The sequence below is a fragment of the Bradysia coprophila genome, unplaced genomic scaffold, assembly GCF_014529535.1.
Source record: "Bradysia coprophila strain Holo2 unplaced genomic scaffold, BU_Bcop_v1 contig_88, whole genome shotgun sequence".
Taxonomy (NCBI): Eukaryota; Metazoa; Arthropoda; class Insecta; order Diptera; family Sciaridae; genus Bradysia; species Bradysia coprophila.
The window spans coordinates 78,452-106,223 of record NW_023504015.1 but is presented as its reverse complement, the minus strand read 5'-3'; the positions used below and the strand labels follow the sequence as shown (position 1 = coordinate 106,223).

General features: G+C 39.2%; 2 protein-coding genes across 2 annotated transcripts; both read left to right on the top strand.

Annotated features, from left to right (window-relative positions):
- Window positions 1-282: 282 nt before the first annotated feature.
- Window positions 283-9,431, top strand: LOC119084706 (peroxidase-like). Its single transcript, XM_037194788.1, has 11 exons — window positions 283-415; window positions 477-591; window positions 651-838; window positions 1,256-1,356; window positions 1,412-1,705; window positions 6,988-7,193; window positions 7,265-7,427; window positions 7,499-7,696; window positions 7,768-8,069; window positions 8,725-9,094; window positions 9,150-9,431. The coding sequence occupies exons 1-11, from the start codon at window positions 348-350 to the stop codon at window positions 9,314-9,316; spliced, it is 2,172 nt and encodes a 723-aa protein (XP_037050683.1). The 5' UTR covers window positions 283-347; the 3' UTR covers window positions 9,317-9,431.
- On the top strand, window positions 364-27,477 carry LOC119084707 (apolipoprotein D-like). Its single transcript, XM_037194789.1, has 8 exons — window positions 364-375; window positions 4,116-4,121; window positions 18,991-19,011; window positions 26,557-26,680; window positions 26,758-26,888; window positions 26,949-27,037; window positions 27,098-27,193; window positions 27,254-27,477. The coding sequence occupies exons 3-8, from the start codon at window positions 18,995-18,997 to the stop codon at window positions 27,394-27,396; spliced, it is 600 nt and encodes a 199-aa protein (XP_037050684.1). The 5' UTR covers window positions 364-375; window positions 4,116-4,121; window positions 18,991-18,994; the 3' UTR covers window positions 27,397-27,477.
- Window positions 27,478-27,772: the final 295 nt, after the last annotated feature.

Genomic DNA, 27,772 nt, shown 5'->3' with positions numbered 1-27,772 from the left:
ATGATCGCTACACAAGCTAGTGGAACCTCGAAGCTCAATAGTTATAGCGCTAGCTTCTTAAAAACGGGTCTATACTGGATCTGGGCCTCGCCTATGCTCGTTATGTGTAGTCTGGGTCTGAGGTTGTGTTTTTAATATTCGTCAGGCTTTCGAAAAACGAGGACCCGGCAAAATTCTTCTTGTGACTAGATTTTCCGGAGTAATTCGCCCCTCGAATCTGTTGCTATTGAATTATTATTTGCATCGATAACTCTTTAGCAAGAGTTGTTGAAATTCATACTGACGATGCAAGAGTTGCGATTAACATTGTTTCAAAGGTGAAAGAATTTCGAGGGAAAGTTTTAAAAATGAAAATCTTAAAATATTTGCTTTTGTGTTTCGTTCAACACTTTTCTACTGTAAAATGCACAGGACAGTAAGAACGATAAAAAATATCATTTTTAACGATATGCTCGAATAAATCATACAATTTACAGGAATTGTTCATCAGTTCAGCGTCTTTTTGAGGATGCTGAAAAACTGAGTGCACTCCAACGGGAAATCGATCAAATTATGTTCCAAAATGGAATGGTGTCAACATTAACTGTTGATGTTGGTTGAAGACGATCCAATTGCTTTTCAAACATTAGTTAAATTATTCATTTTTCCAGCCGACTTTTATCACTTTCGGAGAATATCCAGTCGATACCGTTTTTGTCGAGCAAATGCTTCGTTCGCAAGATTTATTGAATTTCCTTCGAATGTTGCAGGAAAAGTATCCAGATTCGTGGCAAAAACTTTACTCGTGCTTAAGCGAAAATGATCGCTGCCCGAAACGTCCACAATATACTTGCAAAAGGTTGTCTATGTGGTGGTCGAGATGGAAACTACGCTATCAAATCTTGTCCCACCCACTTCCTCTGGTGGCTATTGGCATCTATTGGTGGCTTGGCTATTGTCGTCTATTGATAGCCATTCGAGTCTATTTGTAGCTACTTGCGTTTATTGGTAACTATTGGTGTCTATTGACGTCATTTGGTGTCTATTGGTGTCTCAGTATTTTCAGCGTATCCTCAGAAGAGTCACCAATTGACGCCATAGTCACCAATAGACGGTATAAGTCACCAAAAGCCGCCAATCGTCGTCCATAGACGCATCTATTGTCATCTTTTGATACCGATAGCAAATACCACCTGTCCCAGTGTTTGGTCGTGTAGTTTCCTCCTCGGTGTTGGTATAAAGAACCGAAATGATCTTGATCTTCATAACTTTTTAGAGAACGTTCGCTAGATGGAACTTGCAACAATCCACATCATCGGACTATGGGAGCATCGTTCACTCCTTACTTACGAATGTTTAACTCTTATTTCGCTGATGGTGAACAAAGTGAAACCCAATCAAAACTACAAATAATTCTCTTAACTTCTTGTAGGAATTGACACCGTTCGGCGGAGTAAATATTCAAATAATGAACTACCATCCCCGCGACACATTAGCAATGAAATATACGCCGAACAAGAACGAAGAGCAGCCAGAAATCCATCGTTGCACTTGATGCAATTAGACCAAGAAAACAATATTTGCAATGGAAAACCTAACTATGCACAGCCAATCGATTTACCGTGGAAGCATCAGCCTCGTGAATATACATTTAGTTTTCTCGGTTATATGTTCGGACAACTCGTTGCTGTCGATACAGCCAATCGAATTATAACGAAAGGTCCAGGTAAGTTTTGATCCGGGGGTTGTGCCCAATTATGGTAAGGAAGAGTGTGTGTCATTTTTCTGTGGGTTAACGAAAGCGGAGAATGTAGTAGGTTGGGGAATAGGTGTCAAAAATCACCACCAGAAATTAGTGGCTGTCAGAATCTGATATGCATTGTACATCGAGTATTTCTGTAAACATGCACGGGAAATCACTTCATGATGCCAGCTTTCCTGTCTATTAAGTGGTCCCACTTTCGCTTCTCGCAGCACATAGCTGCCCGACCATCTTTTGAACTTATTTATTCACCGAGGTATTACCCAAGGGCGGAGGTAATGTCATTCAGACGCGCGGCTTAGCGCAATAGTTCGATGTTAATGACATCTTTTTAGGCTTATAGGATTACGGTGCCGTGTGTAATTGATGGAATTTGAAGCAGTTTTCCTATGTTCATAGATGACGAATCCGCAATAAAAATTGTGTCTGTCCGTCACGTCGATATCTTGAGTAAATCAAATCCGATTTCAAAAAAAAAAATTTCCCTGAAAGATAGTCGAAATAGTGAGGTGAAGTTCGAAGATGGGGATATTCGGGTCGGCCCTTCGTGAGTGAGGGCCGCCTAAGTGTTTTAAGGTCTTTTGGGGATATTTACGGCAAAATAAACGATGGAAATGTAGATGAAACGGAAACAGATAGATATTGTCGCTACCGATCTAGGAAAAAGAAGTCGGGTGAGTGGACCGTGAGTTATGGCCCTATAAGTGAAAGGCTACTTGGTCCTAAGTGTATTTTGCATAGAGGTGTGCGGGCCGATGTTTTTTTGAAGCCCGTCCGGCCCGAAGCCCGGTCCGAAATTCATTTTTAAAGCCCGGCCCGAACTGGCCCGACGTATTTATAGCCCGCCCGGCCCAAGCCCGATCGGGCCGGATAAAAACTCGGACGGGCCGACATTTTCGGGCGGCCCGAAAGCAAATTTCATATAAAAAAGTGCGCGAAACTTTGAAAATCGGGCCAAAAATTTGATTTTTTAGGTCCGGTCCAAGCTCGGCCCGACAGATTTGAAGCCCGCCCGGCCCAGGCCAGCTCGGGCCGGATAAAAACCCGGGCGGCCCGACATTTTCGGGCGGCCCGCACATCTCTAATTTTGCATATAACTCTAGTAAATTTCATCCATTTTTCCTAATTTTTGGTAGCCCCGAACGAAGTACGAAGGGGCTTATAGGATTACGATGCCGTGTGTAATTGATGGAATTCGAAGCAGACGGTAAGGGCAAAGTGTTTGCCTATGTTCATAGATGACGAATCCGCAACAAAAATTTTGTCCGTCTGTCCGTCCGTCTGTCACGTCGATATCTTGAGTAAATCAAATCCGATTTCAATTTTTTTTTCCCTGAAAGATAGTCAAAATAGTGAGGCTAACTTCGAAGATGGGCTATTTTGGGTCGACCCCTCCCGAGCTGGGGCCCCATAAGTGATTTAACGTTTTTCGAAGATATCTCCGGACATTTAAACGTCACACTTGTAAGTGACACGTTAAATGAAAGGTATTTAGAATACCTATCGACAAAAAAAAAAGTTTATGGAAATTGGATGACCGACTCGTGAGTTAGTTAGACCCCTTGGTGTGAACTAGGTACAGGGCGGCAAGCCGTTTTGCTTGTAGGCTGGCCAAATTTGAACGGATTTAGATATATTTTGCTTTATTAGGTATAGACCGTACCAATCCGGGAAAAAAAGTTTATGAAATCCGGTTTACCGGAGCGTGAGCTAGGTCTCTTGGAGTGAGCTTATATGTGGCTACTCGGCCGTACAGTGAAGGTGGTGTTTTTTGTTAATATCTCGAGTAGAATTTGACCGAATTTCATGAATTTTTTTTTTGTTTGAAAGGTACTAACGAATGTAAAGCAGCCGTACTACTTTCCACCTCCTAACAAAATGGCCGTCGGCCGCCATTTTGGAATTTTGTAAAAACAATATAAATCGATGAAAATGATACTTACAAAGTCACTGATCAGTGTGAAGTGTAGTTTGTGCTACATTTGAAAGGAACGTCGTACGGGGCTTCGTAATTGCGCTATGCACAATTTTTAAGACGTACACATTTCATAAGAATTTTACTTAACCGACGTTTACGGCCGCAGTAGGCTTACGGTAAGAGTAGGGCGACGGACGAACTAGGGTCACGTGCGCAATGGATGTACGGGGCTCAGTCGCAGCAAACGATCCGACTGTTCTGACGGCTCGTTTCATTTGGAAGGGAATCGAAGCCCGAATAGAATGTGGCGAAAAACGTTTCAAATTTGAGTCCCTGGGCTGAGGTCGCTCCTCGGCCCTAAGTGTATTTTGCATATAAATCGGGTAAATCTCGTCCAATTTTGCTAGTCTTTGTCTTATATGGAAGGTAATTGAATACCGAATAGTACGGGGTGAGAAAAACGTTTGAAATTTGGGTCCTAGGACTAAGGCCGCTCCTTGGTCCTAAGTGTGTTTTGCATATAGCTCGAGTAAATTTTATCCGTTTTTCCTAAGTTTTGTTTCATTTAAAAGGTAGTCGAACACCGAATAGAATGTTGTTGAAAAAAAGTTTAAATTTGGGTCTTTGTACTCGGCCCTTAGTCTATTTTGCAAATTTTGTAAATTTCATCGGATTTTACAAATTTTTGTTTCATTAAGGTAATCGAGCACTGAATAGAATGTTTTTGACAAAAATTTTAAATTTGGGTTCTTGGGCTGAGGCTGCTGCTAGCGCCCCATGTGTATTTATACTCAATAAATTAAAATTTTGGGGCGGGGCAATTTTAAATTTTTGTTACATTTGAAAGGAACGTCATTCGGGGCTTCGTAATTGAGCTATGCGCAATTTCTAACCGTGGATTTACATAGCAACGTAAAAGTGACAGATGCAATGTTTTTTAAATACTGCAACCCGAAATTTCATTCATAAAATTAAAATTATGAATGAAATTTCGAGTTGCCGTATGAGAAAATTTTTGCATCTGTCACTTTTACGTTGCTATGTAAATCCACAGTAAGTGTACATATTTCATAATAATTTAACTTTAAGTACATTAACGGGTGCAGTGGGCTTACGGGCGAAGTCCATGTCCTAGATCTATAGAACTGCAGGGAAATCAGACAATTTTGTTGGTTCCTTTTTGAATTCTGTCGATGGTTAAGGTAACAGCAGGCCAGTTCTTAAGAAAACACCAGAAGGGAAACAGAAAAATTGTCTGAATTCCCTTCAGTTTTATAGCTCTAGGGTTAGGAAGTCAGTGGACCATGACAACGTCACTTATTTCGAGGAACTGACCCCTGGTAACTTCAAACTTGATAAAAATTTAAACATTACCCGAAAAAATGGAGAAAAACATAAGAAATGTCTTGTGTCTAGAACAAAGAAGTAGTAGGAGCGTCAGGATTAGAAATTATTTTTGATCAGTTACTTCGTGAGCAGACGTACTTGAGTGTAGCTTTCTAATGATTTATGCAAAACGGATGAGAGATATCCGGGGAAAATGGCTTCAAAGTTGATAAATTTTACGCGACAATATTGGGGAAACCTCACGGCGACTCCACCAAAAAAGTTCTTCCATGAAATGTCGGTAATGAGCCATACTTTCCAGAATTGTTGTGAGGAAAATCTTCATTGACTAATAGCTGAGCACAAGTGGTGACATTGTCATCTGCAGTTGACGAAAATATCAAATTCAAAAATCTTCCGTTATTGTTGGCTATTCCGAACAGCCGCTATCGTATTGTGACCCTCTAACAGAAAAAGATCGTTCATTTATGAGGGATTCTTTTGAAATAGAGCTGTGCGGGGGCAGCCCAAACAATTGGCCCGCCCGATGCCCGCTCTCGCCCAATAGCACCAGGCACGGGCGGGCCTAAGTTTTTCGGGCGCGACATCAGGCAACTAAATTTCGGGCGGGCATCGGGCAGGCATCGAAAATTGGTCGGTCGTCGGGCTAGAGAGGGCTCAATAAATTTCTCAAAAACAACATCTTTTTTGGATACAGTTCATACAAAGAAGGAACAAACAAATTAAATTCGACGAAATACTGCGTAATGATTTGATAAAATTGCATAAACAAGGCCCCCAGTCACAGCTACTGAACAATTTTGGTACTATTTTGCTTGTATTACTATTATTGGGCGGTCATCAGGCGGGCGCCAAAAACTTGAAAAGAAAATGGGCGGGCATCAGGCAGGTGTCAAAAAATTGTCAGGCGTCGGGCGGGCGGGCATTTATTTCAATGCTTAACATCGGTCACGGGCGGGCGGGCATAAAAATTAGGTACGCCCGCACAGCTCTATTTTGAAAAACAGCCTACCGAAATCGGACGCATTTTCCAGTGGTTTTTTTTCTATGTGCCTAGAAAGGAATTCGACCCTAGAACCCAAAACCACTTTCAAACGAGCCATCAGAACAGTCGGAGCGTTTGCTGCGACTGAGCCCCGTACAAACCCGTACGTGACCCTAGTGCGTCTGTCACCCTACTTTGACCGTAAGCCTATTGCGCCGGTTAATGTAGTTAAAGTAAAATTATTATGAAATGTGTACATCTGAGAAATTGCGCATAGCGCAATTACGAAGCCCCGTACGACGTTCCTTTCAAATGTAACACAAATTTCAAGTTGACCTTAAATTTTAATTTATTGAGTATAAATACACATAGGGCCCTAGTACCGGCCTTAGTCCGAGGACCCAAATTAATTTTTTTTTCAACTACATTCTATTCGGCCTTCGATTACCTTCCAAATGAAACAAAAAATACGAAAAACGGATGAAATTTGCTCGAGTTATATGTAAGATACACATAGGGCCCTAGTAGCGGCCTTAGTCCAAGGACCCAAATTTGATTTTTTTTTCAACAACATTCTATTCGGCCTTCGATTACCTTCCAAATGAAACAAAAATTACGAAAAACCAATGAAATTTACTAGAGTTCTATGTAAAATACACATAGGGCCCTAGTAGCATTTCACTTCTAAGGCCCTAACTCACGGTCCACTCAACCGATTTCAACCTGTACGGCTCGTGTACCTGGAGAAATGTTGGTAAGAAAAGTGAAAATTTTCGGCTTTCGATCACCTTTCACCAGCCATAAAAGCTTCGAAGAATTTTTTTGAGAGTGGTTTTGGCTTCTAGGGTCGAAGTCCCTTCTAGGTACCTAATAAAAGGTCCCCTAGAAAACACGCCCGATTTCGGTAGGCTGTTTTTCTAAAGAATCCCTCTATGTGTTACTTCATGTTCATTTTCAGTGAAACATTGTCAGCTTAAAATTGGTTTTTATTTAAAGATCGAACTGCTCCTGGAATTCAATGTTGTCGAAATCCAAACGCTGGCAATATCGGAATGTCGAGAGAAATTTCCAATCCAGCTTGTCTACCACTTGTTTATCCCGTGAATGATCCATTTTACAGTCGATACAACGTAACGTGCGGCAATTTTGTGCGAGGCGCTACATTGATTCCATCCGATTGTCGGATGAAAACGGCGGAATATGTAAGAAGCAATTTGTTTTCTTCAAAACACACAAAAAATCTTACTCAAATCGTATTCATGAAACTATCAAGGGAAATGCACCGACAGCGTACGCTGATTTATCTGGTATTTATGGTGTAGATCAAAGTACATTAGATTCACTGCGGGAACGACAAGGTGGACGACTAATAACGAATAAGTACAATGTTTTACCTGAAGAGCCAAACTGTACAATACCAGCGTGTTACAGAGCGGGTGAGAAGAATAGAAGCAGAATCAAAAATTTAAGATCGAAGACGAGTTCAAAAGTTACGTTTCTATAACAGGTGACTTCAGGCTTAATCAATCCCCAGTTCTTGCCCAATGGCACTCATTACTTTATCGCAACCATAATTTCCTCTGTAAATCAATGAAGGCTCAGAATCCCACATGGAGCGATGAACGATTGTTCAACGAATGTCGACGATTGAATATTGGCATCTATCAACACATTTTGTTCAACGAATATCTTCCCCTTTTCTTGAGTAGGCGATTTACGGTCTTTTGCGAAAATTATGAACTGAATTATCTCTGTTGTTTCGTTTCGGCTCATTAGAAGATTATAGCTGGAAGGCGGGTATACGTTGTGACCGAACGAAGTCATCCGATTGCGACAAATATAGAAGCGATATTGATTCCAGCATAATAATTGAGTTTACGCAAGCTGCTGGTCGTGGTCTTCATGCATGTACACCGGACTTTGTGTATTTGCGATCCGAAGACCGAAAAATTGAAGCGAAAATTGCCTTCTCGGACACGCTCGGTGTTACGAATGTGTTAGACCATCGGTTCAATAACATATTACGAGGTGCAATGTGCCAACCTATTCATTGCACCAATATCAGTTACAGCAATGAAGTATGTCAATGTTATGCCATGAGCAAATTATTCAGGTCTGGCAGAGGGGGAAACTACGCCGCAAATACTGGGACAGATGGTATTTGCTATTGATACCAATAGACGCCATCAATTGGTCTATTGGCGGCTATTGGCAGCTGTTGGTGTCTATTGACAGCTATTGGTGTCTATTGTCTTGATGTTCAGAGGAAAATACTGGGAGAGGTGGTATTTGCTATTGATTCAACTAGACGCCGGTAGTTACCAATAGACGCTAATAGACACCAATAACGCCAAGAGCCACCAATAAGCGCCAATAGCCACCAATAGACGCCAATAGCCACCAATAGCCGCCAATAGACACCAATAACGCCAACAGCTACCAATAGACGACAATAGACATCAACAAACCAACAGCCACCAATAAACGCCAACAGCCACCAATAAACGCCAACAGCCACCAATAACACCAACAGCCACCAATAGACGCCAAGCCAATAGCCACCAATAGACACACATAGATGTCAGCAATACTAATAGTCAACAATAGCCACCAATGGAAGTAGATGGGACAAGATTTCCTCAATTAGTTTCCCCCTCTGGTCTTGCTTGTGACTTGCTTAAATGTTCATCCTAACTTCAACTAATATTTTACATTTCTTGCAACAAATTTCAGATACGAAATCGAATGTTCAAACTAAATGCAAACGGTCCCGGTTTCGATTTGTTTTCCGTCGATTTAAATCGTGCAAGAGACAATGGCTTGCCACCGTATCACGTACTGTACACCAAGTGCACGGGAATTAAGGTTCATCGTTGGGATGATTTACGGGGCCATTTCGATCGGCAAAACTTAGCATTAATGGTCAAAATTTATGAAAGCGTTTTCGATATGGATGCGTTGGCAGGAGTATTGATGGAAAGACGAGACTACAGTTTAGTGGGTGTTGTAGCGCGATGCATGGCGGCTGAGCAATTTCGTCATCTGAAATATGCAGACCGGTACTTTTATTCATTTTCTGACTGTCCAACAAAGTTTACGACCGGTGAGTGACATTATGGATTCCATTGACGAGGCGTTCCAATAATTTTTTTTTCTAGAGCAAATCAATGAAATTGAAAAAATGTCAATAGCAAAATTACTGTGTCAGGTGACCGATTTGGAGAGTGTTCCCCAGCATGCCTTCCTTGTGGAAAGTGAACATAATCCGAACATTTTGTGTAGCAACTATCGAGATTTCGATTTTACGCTGTGGTCAGGAAAATAGGATTTTTGTTTTGTTTTTGGTTGGTTTCGGAAAAGACCATTGTTGTGATACAACGTCTCAGCAGCTAAATCGAGCGTTATTATAAATAAATGAAAAATATTTACTGTTTATCACTTGACTGTTTGTTAATCCATTGTCTTACTTCTTGGTTGCAATTTCCTGAACCTCTTTTTTCGAAAAGTTATTGAACTTGGTAAATTTCAGTAGGAAAGGAAATCATACAGGGAAACAGGGAAATCTTTTTGATGGGTCAGCTCAAGAAAATTCCATTTATCTATTGAAATTGTCTGCTGTTACTTACAGTGGGATATATTTCAGCTATGACTTTACTTTTCTAAACGCCTGACCCTTCGTACGCAGACGTAAGCACGACACAAACTGAAGTGAGATCCACATAAAGCTGTATGTGAGAGATATAGCACAAAAAACAAAACAAAGAGTTTTAACAAATGACGAAAAAGTGTATATAATGCTCGTACAATTGAAGCGATTGCTCACTTCAGTTTGTGTCATGCTGATATGCACATAGTCATCGCAAGACATAGGTGCACTGATGATGGCGTGATACGCCGAAATCAGCATTGTTTTGTCCTGTTGTTCGTCCGCACTATGATTGTAAACGGTAAAACGTTTCGTCACGAATCGTAAACGGTAACACGTTTCGTTCGCTCTTCGTTGAATAAAAGACATTTTTTCAACAATTTTGGTCAAGTCAAAGCAATACAACATTTTGTCAATGTTGAATTACTGACCAAGCAATACAACAATTTTATTATTAAATATTGTCCTCAATCTACTAAACATTTAACCCAGCATAAATCAACTCATAAATCATTTAATTTCATAAAACTTAAAACGAGAAAAAAAACATAGCTAACGCCGACCCGTACGAAACACCTATTCGTATCAAAAGCCTTTAATGTGAAACTCTTCATTTCTCTTACTTCATTTTCTTCTCTGCTGAAAAACTATTCTCCCTTTAAAATCACTTACATTATCCACTCTTTGCCTTGTTATCATATACAACTAAATTGCCGGAGGCAATATAGACAGCCCCGTAGACAGCTATATACCGCTATATTTACCTATATTTCACTGTAAATAAACATTTCACAGAGGAATATGCTATTATATAGCTCTATATGCCTGTATATAGCTCAATATAGCTGTATATAGGTATATAGATGTCCATATATGGAATCCCTGAAACCCCTCACACTTAACACATTATTTCCATGTTAACAGAAACTCTCTAAGCATCATTTTTCCCACTTTATATCACTTTTAATAAAATCCAATATGGCCGCCGGCAGCCATTTTGTTCTTCTTCTTCTTCTTCTTTTTCAGCCTGTTTCTATCCACTGCTGGATGTAGGCCTCTCCAACTTCTTTCCATTTCGTACGATCCATTGCCATTTGCTGCCAGTTTGTACCTGCAATATTCTTAATTCCGTTTGTCCATCTCTCTGGTGGTCTACCTATAGCTCGTCTTTTATATGGTCGCCAGTTCATGATCTTTTTGGTCCAACGTTCGTCTGTCCTTCTTGCAATATGTCCCGCCCAGCTCCATTTCAGAGATGCTATTCTTTCCATGACATCAACGACCCTGGTTTGTTGTCGAATCCATTGATTCGTCATTCTGTCTCTGAGTGTTATTCCAAGCATACTCCGTTCCATGGCTCTTTGTGTCACTCTCAATTTATCTTCGGATGCTTTCGTTAAAGTTAACGTTTCCGCTCCATAAGTGAGCACTGGAAGGACACAAGTGTCGAAAACTTTGCGTTTCAGACTATTATTCATTTTGCTTTTGAAAATTAGTCTGAGTTTTCCGAACGCTGCCCATGCAAGACCAATCCTACGTCTTATTTCTGCAGTTTGGTTGTCCAGACCTAACTTCAGTTTATGTCCTAGATATACATAGCTGTCGACTCGTTCAATGACAGTGTCACCAATTTTGATTTCTCTATCGTCCCCGATGTTGGTCATGACTTTTGTTTTTGATAAGTTCATCTTGAGGCCAACTTTGCTTGCCTCTTCACTTAACTGTTGTAGCATAAGCTGAGCCTGACCTAGATTCGCTGCTATCGGTACAATGTCATCAGCGAAGCGGAGATTGCTCAGGTACTCTCCATTTATCTTTATTCCCATTTTACTCCAGTTTAACTTCTTAAAAATACTCTGCAGAATCGCCGTGAATAATTTCGGTGAAATGGTGTCACCCTGCCTTACACCTCGGCCAATTTTGAATTTCTCCGTGCTCTTATGAAGTTTTATACATGAAGTAGCATTTTTGTACACATATCGAATTGTGTTGGAGTACCTTGAGTCTACTCTACATTCGTCTAATGCGTCCAATATCGACCATGTTTCCACTGAATCGAAAGCTTTTTCGAAGTCTATGAATAGCAAGACTATGTCGATGTTGTATTCACGACACTTCTCAATAAGCGTTCTCATCACCTGCAAATGGTCGTTTGTGCTGAAACCAGATCTGAAAGCAGCTTGTTCAACAGGTTGGTAGAAGTCGAACTTGTTAGTGTTCCTCTTCGTAATGATTTTCATAAACAACTTGTAGAGTGTTGACAATAGACACCGCCAAAGACTGTCCCAAGCCAGTTTGAAAAAGAGTGGAGGGAATGAAGTTTAACGAGGACGTGGCAGTAGATAAGATAGGATTAAATAGATCAATCTTAAGGTTGAATGAATCGTGAGCTGGAAGCCGAAAGAATTGGGGTTAAGGGACCAACGTTGAGGTGAAACAACACGATCAGGAAGCCAAAGGATAGAACGATCCCAGAATTCTTATTAGCTACTAGGTTAAGCTTTTAAAGGACGAATAACCTTTTGCTCAGATAGGTTCAAAAGAATGGGCAAAGCTTTATGGAAAAGAATGTTCAAAAAGAGTAACACTACCCCGTCGGGCACTGTGCACTTTGATAGGCACGGTGGTCCCGGAACGTGCAGAAATGTGCGGGTCAGAGCTCGAGGATTACCGGGGGCGAGCAAAGTAAAGCTTTCATACTCACCAACCCGCAGTAGCAAGCGTGGTGTTTTAATGCTAAAAACCTTCAAACGAAGCCATAACGAATTATACATTGCCACATATAATGCCAGAACATTGTCGTCAAGACAAAAAATGCAAGAAATGGAAGAAGAGCTAGAAAAGATAAAATGGGATGTTGTGGGAGTGAGCGAAGTGAGAAAACCTGGAGAGGAATGCCTGAAATTACAATCAGGGCATACATTCTTCTACCGAGGAAGTGACAGTCAGATGCTGATGCACGGTGTCGGATTGTTCATAAACAAGCGGTGGTCGGATCGCATAATTCACACGAAAAGCATATCCGATCGAGTGATATACGTAAGCCTGAAGATAAATAACAGATACAGTGTCAAATTAATTCAGGTTTACGCACCCACGTCCACCCATGACGACGAAGAAGTAGAAAGATTCTATGAAGATGTCGAGAAAGCTCTGGACGAAAACCCATCACATTACCAATATCTAATCGGTGATTTCAATGCGAAGCTGGGAAAACGAGAAGAAGACTCCGAAGTTTCTGTTGGTAGTTTTAGCAACGACCAAAGAAATGAGCGTGGAAATACTTTACTCAACTTCTTACAGCAACACAATTTGTACGCAATGAATTCATTTTTTGCAGGAAAGCCTCAACGGAAATGGACTTGGGCTAGTGCAGATGGTGTAACGAAAAATGAGATCGATTACATCATAACTGGCTGTAAGTCAACCGTTAAAAACGTTACGGTCCTAAACAATTTTTCAACAGGTAGTGATCACCGAATGGTTCGTGCAAGAGTCACGTTAAATACCAGATTTCAAAGATCACAATTAGTTCAAAAAAGTGAAAGGATCGACGTACAACGGCTTTACACACAAAATGAAGAATTTGCTACGAAAATGACTGCCGAATTAGATAACGTCAACAATCAATGTGAAACATTGGACGAATTGAATACCAAAATCGTCGATTCAATAATGGGTTTCATGAAATCCAAATGCAAATCCGTCCAAGGGAAAGAATCAAAACTCAGCAGGGAAACATTAGACCTGATCGCAAGCAGAGCAGAGTTGGTAAAAAACGGAGGACGAGACTCGGTGGAATACCGGAACCTGTCTAAAAGTATCAACAAAGCGAGGAGATCAGATGAAAGAAAATATAATGTCCAATTGGCTCAAAACATAATTGAAGCTAACTGCAATATGAAAGTCCTACGGAGAAAAATGACAAACGCCAAAAAAGAAATCTTCAAATTACGAGACAAAACAGGAACGATCCAAACGGATCGAAATGCGATATTAAATATTGCAACAGAATTTTATGAGAATTTGTTTTCTTCAGCAAGACAGAGTCCAACGGAAGAAACCGAAGAAAGACCGATAATAAGAAACGTGGGATCGGAGGATATGCCCGACATAACGGTTGATGAAGTCAAAGCTGCAGTAGCCGAGATGAAAAACAAAAAGTCTCCCGGAGAAGATGGTGTTCCAGTGGAAGCCATTAAACTAGGTGGAGACTCCTTATTAAAGGCAATCACGGCTTTGTTTAATCAATGTCTCCAATGGGAAGAAGTACCAGAAGCCTGGGAAAATGCGGTAATTACATTGCTGCATAAAAAAGGAGACATAACAAAGCTGGAAAATTACCGACCCATAAGCCATTTTGTTAGGTAACCGAAAATGGTACCGACGCTTTACATTCGTTAATACCTTTCAAGCAAAAAAAAATCATGAAATTCGGTTAAAATTTACTCGAGATATTGACAAAATACTCCACGTTCACTGTACGGCCGAGTAGCCAGATAAGATCTCACTCCAAGAGACCTAGCTCACGCTCCGGAGAACATAATTTCATAAACTTTTTCTTCCCTGATTGGTACGGTCAATACCTATCTAATAAAGCTTAAACGAACGAAATATGTTCAAATGTGGCCGACCTACAAGCAAAAACTGCTTGCCGCCCTGTGCCTGTTCTACACCAAGGGGTCTAACTCACGAGTCGGTCATCCGATTTCCATAAACTTTTTTTTTGTCGATCGGTATTGTAAATATCTTTCATTTGACGTGTCACTTACAAGTTTAACGTTTAAATGTCCGGAGATATCTTCGAAAAACCGTAAAGCACTTATTGGGCTACAGCTCGGGAGGGGTCGATCCAAAATCACTCATCTTCGAACTTAGCCTGTCTTTTGACATTACCGAACGGGAAAAAAAAGAATTTTCAAAATCGGATGCGTTTTACTCAAGTTATCGTGCAGACAGACAGACGGACAGACGGACAGACAGACGGACATTTTTTTTTTCCCGGATTTGGCATCTCTAGACAACCACAATTGGTTTCCCCTTACTCAGGGAGTCCAATTCGACGTGTTACAAACGTATGCGTAAACCTATAAGACCCCAGTACTTCGTACGGGTCTAAAAACAATTAAATCAATAAATCAAAAACTAAGAAATTAGTTAAACAAAAGAGGAAAAAAACACAAATAAATTAGTCAAAAGTAAAGTTAGAAATTCGTTTAAATAAAAAAAAATTGATTAAATCAGACCACTGCCTAAGCACAAGAAAAACCGCAGTCGTACTTTTACCAGTTGAAAACATAGTCAAGAGATGATACCGAACAAATGACTTCTCAGATTGCGTTTGAACGCCTTTACACCATTCAATTCGAGCAAAGCCGATGGCAAGCTATTGAAAAAACGGAAACCACGGATCTCTACTGCCTGTTGTCCAAAACTGGTCCGGGAAAATGACGAATGGAGAAGACCATCCACTGGCATCCAGTCTCTGCTCCATATTTTGATGAATCGATGTACTGTTGTAAGCCAGGTTCATCAAAGGGTTCGCATGAAAGGAAAATTTTACAGTTACACTGCTAACTGCACGTCGCAATTTCGATCCCTTACATCCATTAGATTCAGCACTTCTCACTTTTTGAATTTTTACGTCAATATTCACAACGACATTGTACGGTTGATCTTTAATTTTGTGTTCTGGAGTCACAGATGCAATCACATTACAAGATGTCTTAATGTGCTTCACCTGAACTCTTCTTATAGCTTCATCGCCGTACTTGCTTCCCATGGACAGACTCGCTTTAACTCCGCTGGATTCATTGTTTACATACATTGTCGTTCTGTTAAACGGCTAGCATTTGAATCACCGGCACATTGCTGCTATTTGCCTTTTCATATCCTATGTCTACATTTACTGGAGCTGTAACAAATCGTTTGAGCTTCATAGAATGTTGTGTGGTAATATTTTGTTTAAATGAATTGCGGGATTCATGTGGAAAGTGGCGCAAACCACATATTTCAGGAATTTATAATAATTATTATGCTTGTGGACATATAACTCAAACGTTACTATCGTGTACATAATGCATCAACGAGCGAACGCAGTGAGCGAGTGTGTGTGCATTATGTACAAGATAGTAACGTTTGAGTTATATGTCCACAAGCATATATAATTTTATCGTTTCGGAGTGAGTATGTCATACATAAACGAAAACTGGAAAATATATTGATACACACATGCACACACACATTGTGCAAAACAAAACGTGTAAACAAATCCACTTCATTCGAAGTCTCAGTAGCCGAATCGGTTAGAGCGCGTCACTTCTATACGATGGTCTTAAGTTCGCTCCTCGTCAAATTTTTGTTTTTTTAATTATTTTTTTAAAATCAAATATTCACGTAGACTTGCAGAATCCCTTCAAACTAACTTCATTTTCAATCGAAACGATACCTGTTTCGATGTATGACTCAACAAAACGTGTTCTTACGTTGTACATGTTGATCACATCGAGTTTTCAAAGGTTTGCATCTCGGCAGATATTAATCCGATTGAAAAACTAATTACGTTACAGGAGGCCTGAGATCACGCGCTATACACTGGCATTTTGTTTGATTGAAATCCGTTTAGTCGAAATTTAATTATTTTCATCGTAAACAAAATACAAGAGAAAGGGTTTACATTATAACTACACACACACACACTACGCCATGAGTCGTACACGTTATGTACTTTTCGAATTGAATCACATCAGCCGAAAGAATCCAACAAGCAATTTAGCAATTCGTACAATTTCGAAGACTCACTGGGCGAATGGTTAGCACTGCTTGCTTTCAAGCAAAGTTTCCGAGTTCGGTTCTCGTTGGGGTCAGGATTTTTTTCCGAGTTTCTTTCATTAAAATGCAGAGTAAAACAAAAATCCCTAGGGACGGGTCGCGGTCGATGATAGATTGATTAATGTATCATATAAAGCTTATATACAGAACCGTTTAATGTATGACATACTCACTCCGGAACGATAAAACACAATATCTTTCCAATAAAGATTTATTTCGAGAAACGATGAGACACAGGTATCTTAATTTTCCACTATTAACAGATTTATACTAAAAAATTGATATAAAAGGCCATTTTGGATTACCTTATTCCTATATGACTCTCCATAACTCCTTCCTGATAACACTTTCGTTTGCTGCCAAACAAACAATTGGTGAAGCTCAATGTTCAACTGCTTGCACTTTTCCAAAATATGTCTAATGCTAAAAAGCTGGTCGTTCGGGTATTCGTTCAAAATGACCCCACCAAATAACGAATTGCAGTAACAACTAATGTCGAAAAAATTATTTGAAAAAATGACAAGATGACTGATTAACTACATTTGAATAGAATGTCGAGTATATCGACAGATTTCGAGTATATCGACAGAATTCGAGTATATCGACTAACAGTCAAAAAACCCTTAAATTGTAAATGTGACGCAAGTCCTTTATCTTACTTACAAAATAACTGATATCGCTGAGGGTGACGCATTGTGCAAGTCTTATCCACAAAAAATTGACGCAAAAAAATTTTTAAAGGAAGTTTTACAAAAAAAATTGCGTCACAATTGGTAGATGATTCGGCTTTCTTCCGTGTATATTCTTTCAGTACATTGTTTAACCATTTTTCTAACAATAGTTTCCTCAGCATCTGACAATTGTGACAGTGACTTTCTTTCAAATTTTTTTGGGTCAATTTTTTGTGGATAAGACCTGCAGCCTCAGCGATATCAGTTAATTTGTAAGTAAGATAAAGGACTTGCGTCACATTTACCCTTTAAGGGTTTTTTGACTGATATCAGGACTTTTGTAAGTTTTAAGGTTAGAGCGCCTATAACATATCAAAAGTTTTTTTTAGAGACGAAGAAAGCAATTTTTTATGTTCCGTAACACAAAAGGTAATACTAAAACCACATTTGGTCGAAGACACCAACCTTAAAATTGAAACACTTTTCCAGTTTTGGTCATTTCGCCCGTAGAATACGTAGAATACTCCCAAAACTCTGAGACTTTGCCGAAGACACCAATTCTCCATCTGCCGCGCCAACAGAGATAGCTCTAAAAACCTAATTAAAACAGAAAATTCCAACTTTGCGACATTTTTCTCCAATACCGGCCAATTTTACTCTCAAAACTCTGAGACTTTGCCGAAGAAACCAACCTTCCATCTACCACAGTTCCAGAGATAAGTCTAAAAACTGATAGTGACCAAATATTTCCCGCTGCCCAACATACACAGAAAGTGACTAAATTTTTCCAGCTGCCCAACCATACCACACAATTTCCAACAAGAAACACATTCCAAAACAACACACATGACCATCCATTTCATGCACCAAAATATACAATACACACACACACATACAAATTGGCTTGTATATGGCATTTGTATGGAGACTTTGGGGAGCTCCAGCTCCCAAGATATGTTTTTTTTTCTTTTGAAAATTCCATTCTTATTTTTGGGTCATTATTAGCCTATAACCAAAATTTCAGGAAAATCTATAGAATATCTAAGTTTGGGGGTCGTTGGAGTTAAGGGGGAGAACTCAAAATGTTGCTGTAAATATGCTCCGCCGTCCTCAAAAAATTTTTGTTAAAATATTTTTGGTAGTGGACTTGCGTCACGCCCGCTTACTAACGTGCGGGTATGATATTCGGGGATATCGACAGTATTCGAGAAAATCGACTATATTCGGAGATATCAACTATATTCGAAGATATTGACAATATTAGAGTTCAACGTCAGAATTCGAGTAAATAGAACTATATTTGAGTGTAGTCGAATCTAGTTCAACATCTCAAATTTAAATACTATTATTATTTTTAAGGAAGTTAGCGCCGCAGGCCCTGAATAAAATGTAAAAAAGCAGGGTCTAGGGGTGGCCCCTATGCGGGGTCTAAGGGGCGTAGCACCATTAACGTCTATAAAGTATGGAAAAGCCACCGTTCTCAATTATAACAATTGACCATTGGACTCTTTTATATGTGCTTATAACGGTATTCGACCCTAGAAACCAAAACCACTTCAAAATGAAATCCGAATCCGATGCATCAATTACTTGTTTACAAGCAATTAATACCATTCAGTAGTCGTTTAATAAGAGTATTCACATGATGTATTAGATAAATGAATTTGATAATAAATCGTACGTTTATTGTTAAAGATTACTTTGATAATCAATCAATCATGCAAGTCTGGGCGAGATTCATTTGCCCTATATAAGCAAATTAAATCGATCAAATGAGAGTTTCATTTCGTCGAATACACATCGTTCAGTTAATTTGTGTTTTATTTTTAACGTTTATTCGCTTGCATGAATTAAAATGAAGTCGTTAGTCAGGTAAGAAATGGCTAATTTAAATTAATAGAATGGACGGTTATTTGTTCAACGGAGGAAAATGCATTTCGAGAATGATTCAGAGCGCCCGCTACGCTCTCTGAAGTTTCAGCGGAGGGGAAACTGACTATTTCTTCGCTTGCGTTGTGAAAAATATTTTTTGCGTTTGAAGAATTAAATTCGACGGATTTCGACACGCAAACAATGATCGAAAAGTTCAATCTTTCTGTACTTCTCAGAGAGAGGTATTTGCGACCAAGAAAGTATTTTCTCGGCCGCTCTCCGCCTATTGAAATGGCTGTAGAGGGATTTCTTTGTTAATATTGTTGTGGTTTCGTCTCATTTCAGTTTTCAAGAGGAAAAAACGTCGCTTGTGACTCGTGATGAAAACTGATTTTTTTCGGTACACAACGTAAGCTTGTCCTCCTCGGCTGCGTCTCGGTAGGAGAAGCTTACCAAATAATTCAACTTTTCATCACTGGTAACAAAATATACTATTCTAGCCTTGCGGCCAGAAAATGCGTCATTACCGTCTTGCTCAAAACCGTTTTCTGGTCACAACACAACAAGGTATGGTGAGGCGTGTGGGATGCATTCATCACCTTCGGTTCGAAATACAACCTTCACACACCATCAACAAAAAATGTCCCAGCAAGATTGTAATGTCCTATTTTCCCAAAATTTGTAAAATACCTTACCTGGCAATGGGACCAATGATGTGAATAATCACTTGTGTTTACCGTCAACCGACCTCGTATTCGCCTTGAATTAGTAAACTTTACACAAGCAGTGGTACCATTTCGATCATTTGTCTCGTTGGTAATTAATGGATTTTACACGCTTCATGATACGAAAACAGACGAAATCACGCGCCGAAAGTTATCGGAAACCATAGTTTTTTAGTTCTCTCTGAGCAGACCTTGTAAACAGGTCTAGGGATATAGATGATGTTTTACTCGCATGCGACCTGTTTTGAATTGATGTATACGAAGGCGGAGCTAACTCTCTCACTATCTTTTACTCTTTTTGTGTTTTCTGTTTTTCGTTTCAAAAAGCGTGTAAAATTGTGTTCATCATATGGAGAGAAAACACTCAATCACAGTATGTGTGTGAATTCGTATGCCACGAGAATTATTTTTGCATACGTATGTATGTTGCGTCTCGATATAAATATACATACTTATGCAAAATAATTCTCTCGGCGTACGGATTCACACACATACTGTAATTTCGTGGTTTCTTTTCTTATGACGAAAATAACTATTTCGACAAATGTATGAATGAGCTGTCATCTAAAAAATGATTGAATTTTGACTAAACATAATGCCACCGCATGATCTCAGGACTCCGGTAAAGTAATTGGTTTTTCAATCAGACTTATATCTGCTGTGAGATAAGACTTTGAAATCATGACGTAATCAAGGAAAAAAATTAATTTTCGGTCTTATCGCACATCAGTCTGATTGAAATTGTTATTTATTTACTAAGTGGAAACAATATGAAATTACAACAAAAGCGATGTATGCGGTAAGAGCGAAGCGAAGTCTCTATTTCGCTCGAGTTGGAATTTCTTATTTCTCCCAGAGGTGAATTTTTCTAGTAACGTAGTCCTCAACAGATACGTAAATAACTATTTCATGGGTTCATGGCGTGATTAGCCGTTTTTCTTCACGAAACGAAAATATCATAGTAGGCAGTGAGGTAGGGATGAATTATGCGAGAAGAATTGAGAGAGAATGTAATTGTTTTGCCGAGGCCTGAGATCACACTTCTTTTTAGCCCCTTACGAAGGATGCCGTTTGATGTAATTCGTAGCAGACAGTTAGGGCAAAGTGTTTGCCTATCAAATCCGCAATAAAAATTTTGTCTATCTGTCTGTCTGTCATGTCAATATTTGAAGAAAATCAAATCCGATTTCAAAAAAGAAAATTCCCTGAAAGGTGACAGACGCACTAGAGTCACATATGCAATAGATTTACGGGTTCGTACCTTAGAGAAATTATACCGATAGAGGATATTTGTACGACTAAATGTGGTCCCAACGTCAGTTTGTATAAGATACACATTTCGTATAATTTTACACCAATCCATGTATGCGTTGACGCTATTTCGTTTTTGATAGTTCAATTTGGCCTCTTAGTTAAGAGGGCAAACACACATACCAATAAACATTTCGTATTTCATGTTGGGACAACATATTGTACGGAATTTTGTTCGAAATTTCCTCTCTAGGTAGGCAGCAAACGCCCCGACTATTCCGATGGCTCGTGTTTAATAATAAATATATAACTCGAACTCAAACGTTACTTAGATTAGATACGGCAAGGTTACAAACTCAAGTGGACAAATCCATTTAGAGTTAAATGAATCATCGAAAGCATTCACGAGTTTTCAAGTACCGCTAATCTTCTGTATATCATGTTCTGTTGTTTCATTTGGTTAGTGTTTCGTTGTACTTCCGCAAGACACGCGACGCTGCAGATAAGCTTACTTCAAGGGAAATCATTAATAAAGAAGCTAAACACCTCTGCGAATCGCAGGCTGCGATTAAAATTTTCAATTTTTAGCCCCGTACGAAGAGGTTCTGGACACTGGACGTTATTAAGACTGTTATGACGTTTGTAACACGTGTAATTCCAAGCAAAGCATCTGCGGATCTGCATATTGTCCGAAAAAAAAGTCCGTCTGTCCGTGAAGAGTATATCTCTATCTCAACCGATTTTGAATTTTGTGTTCTTCTGAAAGGTTATCAAAATTGTGGGCTCAAGTTCGAAGATGGGCGTATTGGGGCAGTCCATTCTGAGCTAGAACTTTTTTAAAGTACTAGTCCAGGTTCTTATGTCGAAAAAAAAACGTCTAGCGCGCTAGAGAGTTTGGTAGAATTTCGACCACGGGATATTGTAGAGGAGGTCCAAGTTACTTAACAGGTTCCCGAACCGGTCGAATCGGTAAAAAACCGGTTTTAGTGTAAAACTAAAAACATCAATATCTCCGTTAAAAATCAATATCTTTTTATGCGGTCAATTTTATTGGAAAAGCCGATCCATTGCCGACATTTCGTGGAATAACTTTTTTTTGGGATCTCAAAGCTGCCCGAGCAGAGCCTTTTATAAGCATTTTTGACTGGGGTGGAAATTATTTTAGGGGCCCTATTTTTTTTAGCAAAGTGAAATATTTAGATTTTGAAAAACATGAAAATTGTGCTTTTAAGCGCCGAAGGCGAAATTTTTCCGTCATATGCGTGGTCATACTAAATTGATATAAAAATTTGACATTTATCTACCTAGGTGAAATAATAGCAGTGAAAAAGCAATGAAAATATATAGATAGGTATGGCCAAACGTTCAAATTTGTTCTAGCTGGAGCACATACGGATTTGCATGGCGCCACCTCAAACGAATTCATTTCTAGTGCAAATTTCCACTAGAAATGAGTTTGTTTGGGGTGGCGCCATGCAAATCCGTATGTGGTTCGACTTGTATGGACTGGCCATACCTACTTATCTACTTTCATTGTGAAAAAGTGCTATTATTTCGCCGTCGGTAGATAAAATAGCGTATTCACCTCTGTCCACATGTTTGTTTAGACACTTGGGGTTATAACATTCGCCTTCGGCTCATGCAATAACTCCTCAAGTGTCTAAACAAATATGAGGACAAAGGTGAATAATCTACTATTAAGAATGATATAGGTTTCTTCCAAGCAACGGTTAAGCCGAACAAAATGAACAGAACACGAACCGATGTCACCCATAGAACCATAACCACAACTTATGTTTCTTTGTTATTTTGACAATTACATTGTTAATAGTGTTGAGGTTATGGCTCTATGGATGACGGTTTGACATTTCATTTCACCTTGGAAAAAGCCTATCGCCAAAACTTCAACCAATTTCGGTGAAAATCGGTGGTTCGGCGATCCGGGCTCGTTTGAATCGTCTTTCAATTCTAAGAAATAGGTATTTTTTACTTTCTGTGTTAGTTTCCCATTTTCAGAGTGAACACGTGAAAATTAGTAACATGTCAAAGGGTCGCGAAAACAGTTTCTTTGTGATAGCTCGAGATAGAAATGTTTCTAAAAGTTGAAATGTTGTAGGAACATAGGCCTCTAGTAAACCTTCATTAAAAGTATAATCATCGGTAAGCGCCGAAGCCCGTTCTAGACTTATGACTCAAAATATGGTAAACGTTTGTACATTCCTGCTGGCTTATAACAGCGCTTATCCATGGAAGCGTAGCTCGACTTAGCCTCTTTCGTTCCATGTATTATACACCCCAAATAAATTGTGGTGCAAGTCAAAAATGTAGTCGAAGTAAAATTTCTGACCAGTAGACCCATATTTTTCAGAGCTTTCAACTTATTTTTGGTCGTGAAACAGGAGTAAAGCGATGAAAATGTAAGGTCAAAATTACATGTTAGCCCAAAACGGTCCCATCATTGGCCTTGAAAATGTAGCTTTCGTCCTACTTCGTAGAAGGTGGAAAACCTCATTAAATTGACTTTATAAAATGAACAGAACCATTCGCCATTCATTTGCAGTCAATAAATGATTTACTCAAGATGTACTTTGTACTTCCCAAGAGGTCACAACCGTTCCCAACTATGAAAAATGTATGTAAAATCGTGTTTTTTCAACAAAAAAAAATTTCTGTGGAGATTAGTGAAGATCTTAGACCATATTTTTCCAAACACACAGATCTGTATTCGGGAACTATGAATCAGAAACAACATTTTCTGTAATAATTCGGCTAATACACGACAAGGTCAACACCCTTTCATACCTTGGCAATAAATTACGGAATTTTTCTCGTAATTTAGGCCCTCAGCATGAAAAGTTGTGTACGCATTTGTTGTGGACGGTTTATCTTAGGCACTTTCACTCGCGAAATTGCCTAATATAAACCGTCCACAACAGATACGTAAATAACTATCGTTGATTTCATTTCATTATTATTTGAAAAATATTTTTGAGGCACGCCGTAGTATAATTCTTTATCAGAAAACTGTTCTGCATTAATAAAAAATAGATGTTAAAAACTTACTAAGTTAATTGCGATTATTTTCCGGTTCAGAATCAGATTATCTATCGATGAACACATCATAACAGCTCTCAAAAGCACAGAAGTACCTAATACTGAAATAAAATTCTAGAATTTATGCCGCGCAGCGAGACTTTTTTTTCACAAAATATGGTCCTTGAGCAAATTTTATGATATATGCTATCATTACAATTTTTGTGTGGAGGATTTGTAAAAAGTGGGGTGCACTGGGGTGGATTTATAAAAAGTGGGGTGGAACGATGTGGGACTGGGGTGGATTTTTCCTCCGAGCTTGTATGTTATAAAAGGCCCTGTGCCCGAGCTATCTGGGATGTCCTAAAATGTGACACTAAAAAACCGCTAACTTTGACAATCACTGCGGCCTGTAAATCCTAACTGATTTTAATGATCAGAGGTGTTTTGAAAGCTGGAGACTAACTCTTTCAGATCTAGCTGGCCGAGCATACACGTACCATAGGATGTGTAGATATGGGCCTGGGAACAGGGCTTTTTTTCGTACCAATATTATTGATTTTATGAAGTGCCGTGGCTTAGTTTTCGCTATTTTATACTCAAAACGACTAACAAGTTATTCTTAGAGATTTCCTACATAGTGGCTTGAGCTTATTGTAATCTTGAGAGATCCATAACGCTCCCAACACTAGAAATTGATGATTTTAAGGACTTTCCTCCATTTTTCTTCATTTCCAACTGGATTTATAGCTTCTTTGAGGAGAGAACAGGTCAGTTCCCAACGCTGCACTACTTTTCAGTACTCATCCTCCCTCCACATCCTAGAATTCATGCACCCAGATCACTTCCTTCTATTTTTCTTCATTCCCAAATGGATTTGTAGATTCTTTGAGTTGAGAGCAGGTCAGTTCCTAACGTTGCACTACTTTTCAGTGCTTATCCTACCCCCACATCCTAGATTTCATGTGCCCACATCACTTCCGTCTATTTTTCTTCATTTTCAACTGTATTTATAGCTTCTTTGAGGTGAGAACAGGTCAGTTACTAACGTTGCACTACTTTCAGTGCACATCCTACCCCCATATCCTAGAATTCATGCACCCAGATCACTTCCGTCCAGTTTTCTTCATTTTCAACTGGATTTGTAGATTCTTTGAGGTGAGAACAGGTCAGTTCCTAACGTTGCACTACTGTGGGGGGAGGATGAGCACTGAAAAGTAGTGCAACGTTAGGAACTAACCTGTTCTCACCTCAAAGAATCTACAAATCCAGTTGGGAATGAAGAAAAATAGACGGAAGTGATGTGGGTGCATGAATTCTAGGATGTGGAAGGAGGATTGACACTGAAAAGTAGTTTAACGTTAGGAACTGACCTATTCTCAACTCAAAGAAGCTATAAATCCAGTTGAAAATTAAGAAAAATGGAGGAAAGTCCTTAAAATCATCAATTTCTAGTGTTGGGAGCGTTATGGATCTGTCAAGATTACAGTAAACTCAAGCCACTATGTAGGAAATCTCTAAGAATAACTTGTTAGTCGTTTTGAGTATAAAATAGCGAAAACTAAGCCACGGCACTTCATAAAATCAATAATATTGGTACGAAAAAAAGCCCTGTTCCCAGGCCCATATCCACACTTCCTATGGTACGTGTATATCGGCCAGCTAGATCTGAAAGAGTTAGTCTCCAGCTTTCAAAACACCTCTGATCATTAAAATCAGTTAGGATTTACAGGCCGCAGTGATTGTCAAAGTTAGCGGTTTTTTAGTGTCACATTTTAGGACATCCCAGATAACTCGGGCAGCTTTGAGATCCCAAAAAAAAGTTATTCCACGAAATGTCGGCAATGGATCGGCTTGTCAAATAAAATTGACCGCATAAAAAAATATTGATTTTAAACGGAGATATTGATGTTTTTAGTTTTACACTAAAACCGGTTTTTTACCGATTCGACCGGTTCGGGAACCTCAAAAAAAATTTTGTTAAGTAACTTGGACCTCCTCTACAATATCCCGTGGTCAAAATTTCGTTAGAATCTCGAGCGCGCGGAATTACATAAGAACCCGGACAATACGGCGAAGTAAACGTTGAAAATGTAAATGAAACGGCAGGCGATACCAAGACATTGCCGATACCAATCTATTAAAATCTGGGGAGTGGATCGTGAGTAAAGGCCCTTGGACTGAGGACGCTACCGGATCTCCTGGAATTTTGTACATAAATCGGCTAAATTTCGACCGATTTTGCCATTTTTTGTTTTATTGGAGAGGTAGATGATTACCAAATACGATGTTTTTAAAGAGATTTTAAATTTTAACATTTAGGCTGCTACACTAGAGCCGTGAGTGTTTTGAATATTATTTCGAAGTTACTTCGCACGAGTTTTCGTAAGTTCCGCAAAACAGGCATTAGGATTACGGTCGCAATATAGTTCGTGCGGGGCTAAAGTCGCAGCGTCTGCTACGATCTTCACTCGTTTTCATACTAATAATTAAGATCGTTGAGTCTTGTCTAACTGCACCAGCATATTTGTTTCAGGTTCATTGTTTGCTCTGCAATTGCACTGCTTGTCCTGGAGTCAAGTGTATTAGCTCAAGTACCGTCATTTGGTATTTGTCCCAGAGTTACAGTAGCTGTTGCAGATGATTTTGATGTTGTTCGGGTAAGTGTTGCGCCTCAGTTATCTGCTTCTATTTCAGTCAGTTTAGTCAATCAATTCACAATTTTGCATGAAAAAAGTATATGGGACGATGGTACGAACAGGATAAATATCCGTTCATCATTCAATTCGGAGGGAAATGTGCTACTGCTATTTATGCACTGAGGGATGATGGAATTGTTTCTGTAGTGAATCGACAAATCGACCGATTGTAAGTTAGGTTTTATGGTCGGCAATGACGAAAGTTGAAAACCTTTTTTTTTGATGACAGTGACGAAACGGAAAATATCGCCAACGGAACTGCCATACTTGAATCTCCAGGAAAATTAATTGTTAACTTTGCACCAGTTCCAATTCCAGGTAGGGGTTCCTTTTCCATGCAAAAAGATAAAGTTTTAAGTTTTTTAACATCATTTAAAGGTCAACCGTCCAATTATTGGATATTGGATACGGACTACGATTCGTACGCAGTGGTATTTTCGTGTGTTCAAATTGTTCCCGGCTTTATTTACACAAGTGAGTCACATATATAGGAATATTCCCTAACACGAAATTATCAATGCTTTTGTATTTCAGCAAATGCTTGGGTCCTAACACGAGCACGTAATCCACCCCAAACACTTCTACGAACTGCCTATGATGTTTTCGACAGAAACAATATTTCTCTGTCGTTTTTACTTCGAACAGATCAGCTTAACTGTGATCGTGATGACGAATGAGCCATGGCTGGCGCCTAAATTAAATTTGTGAAAAAATTGAAGAGAAATACAGTTCAATGTTTTTATGTATCACAATAAAATTGAGAATTTCAATATTAGGCCTTTTCCTGCGAATCATGGAGTTTTTCCATGTGCACCTTTGATTCGGAACAAGTCTTTCAGATTCATCAAACGGAAGTTGTTGTCAATGACGAAGAATTCCAAGAGCTGAGTTTGGAAAGTTCATTGTTTTCCAACATTCAACTATGTGTATGTACTATGACATAACTGTTGATAAAGTCAAGGCCGCAGTAGCCGAGATGAAAAACAAAAAGTCTCCCGGAGAAGATGGTGTTCCAGTGGAAGCCATTAAACTAGGTGGAGACTCCTTATTAAA

Coding starts and splice junctions, on each gene's coding strand:
- LOC119084707 (XM_037194789.1), top strand. Junction 26,889..26,948: donor AATCGACAAATCGACCGATT/GTAAGTTAGGTT, acceptor TTTTGATGACAG/TGACGAAACGGAAAATATCG. Junction 27,194..27,253: donor TCCCGGCTTTATTTACACAA/GTGAGTCACATA, acceptor TTTGTATTTCAG/CAAATGCTTGGGTCCTAACA.
- LOC119084706 (XM_037194788.1), top strand. CDS start 348: ATGAAAATCTTAAAATATTTGCTTTTGTGTTTCGTTCAACACTTTTCT. Junction 592..650: donor TGTCAACATTAACTGTTGAT/GTTGGTTGAAGA, acceptor TCATTTTTCCAG/CCGACTTTTATCACTTTCGG. Junction 7,194..7,264: donor GGATGAAAACGGCGGAATAT/GTAAGAAGCAAT, acceptor GAAACTATCAAG/GGAAATGCACCGACAGCGTA.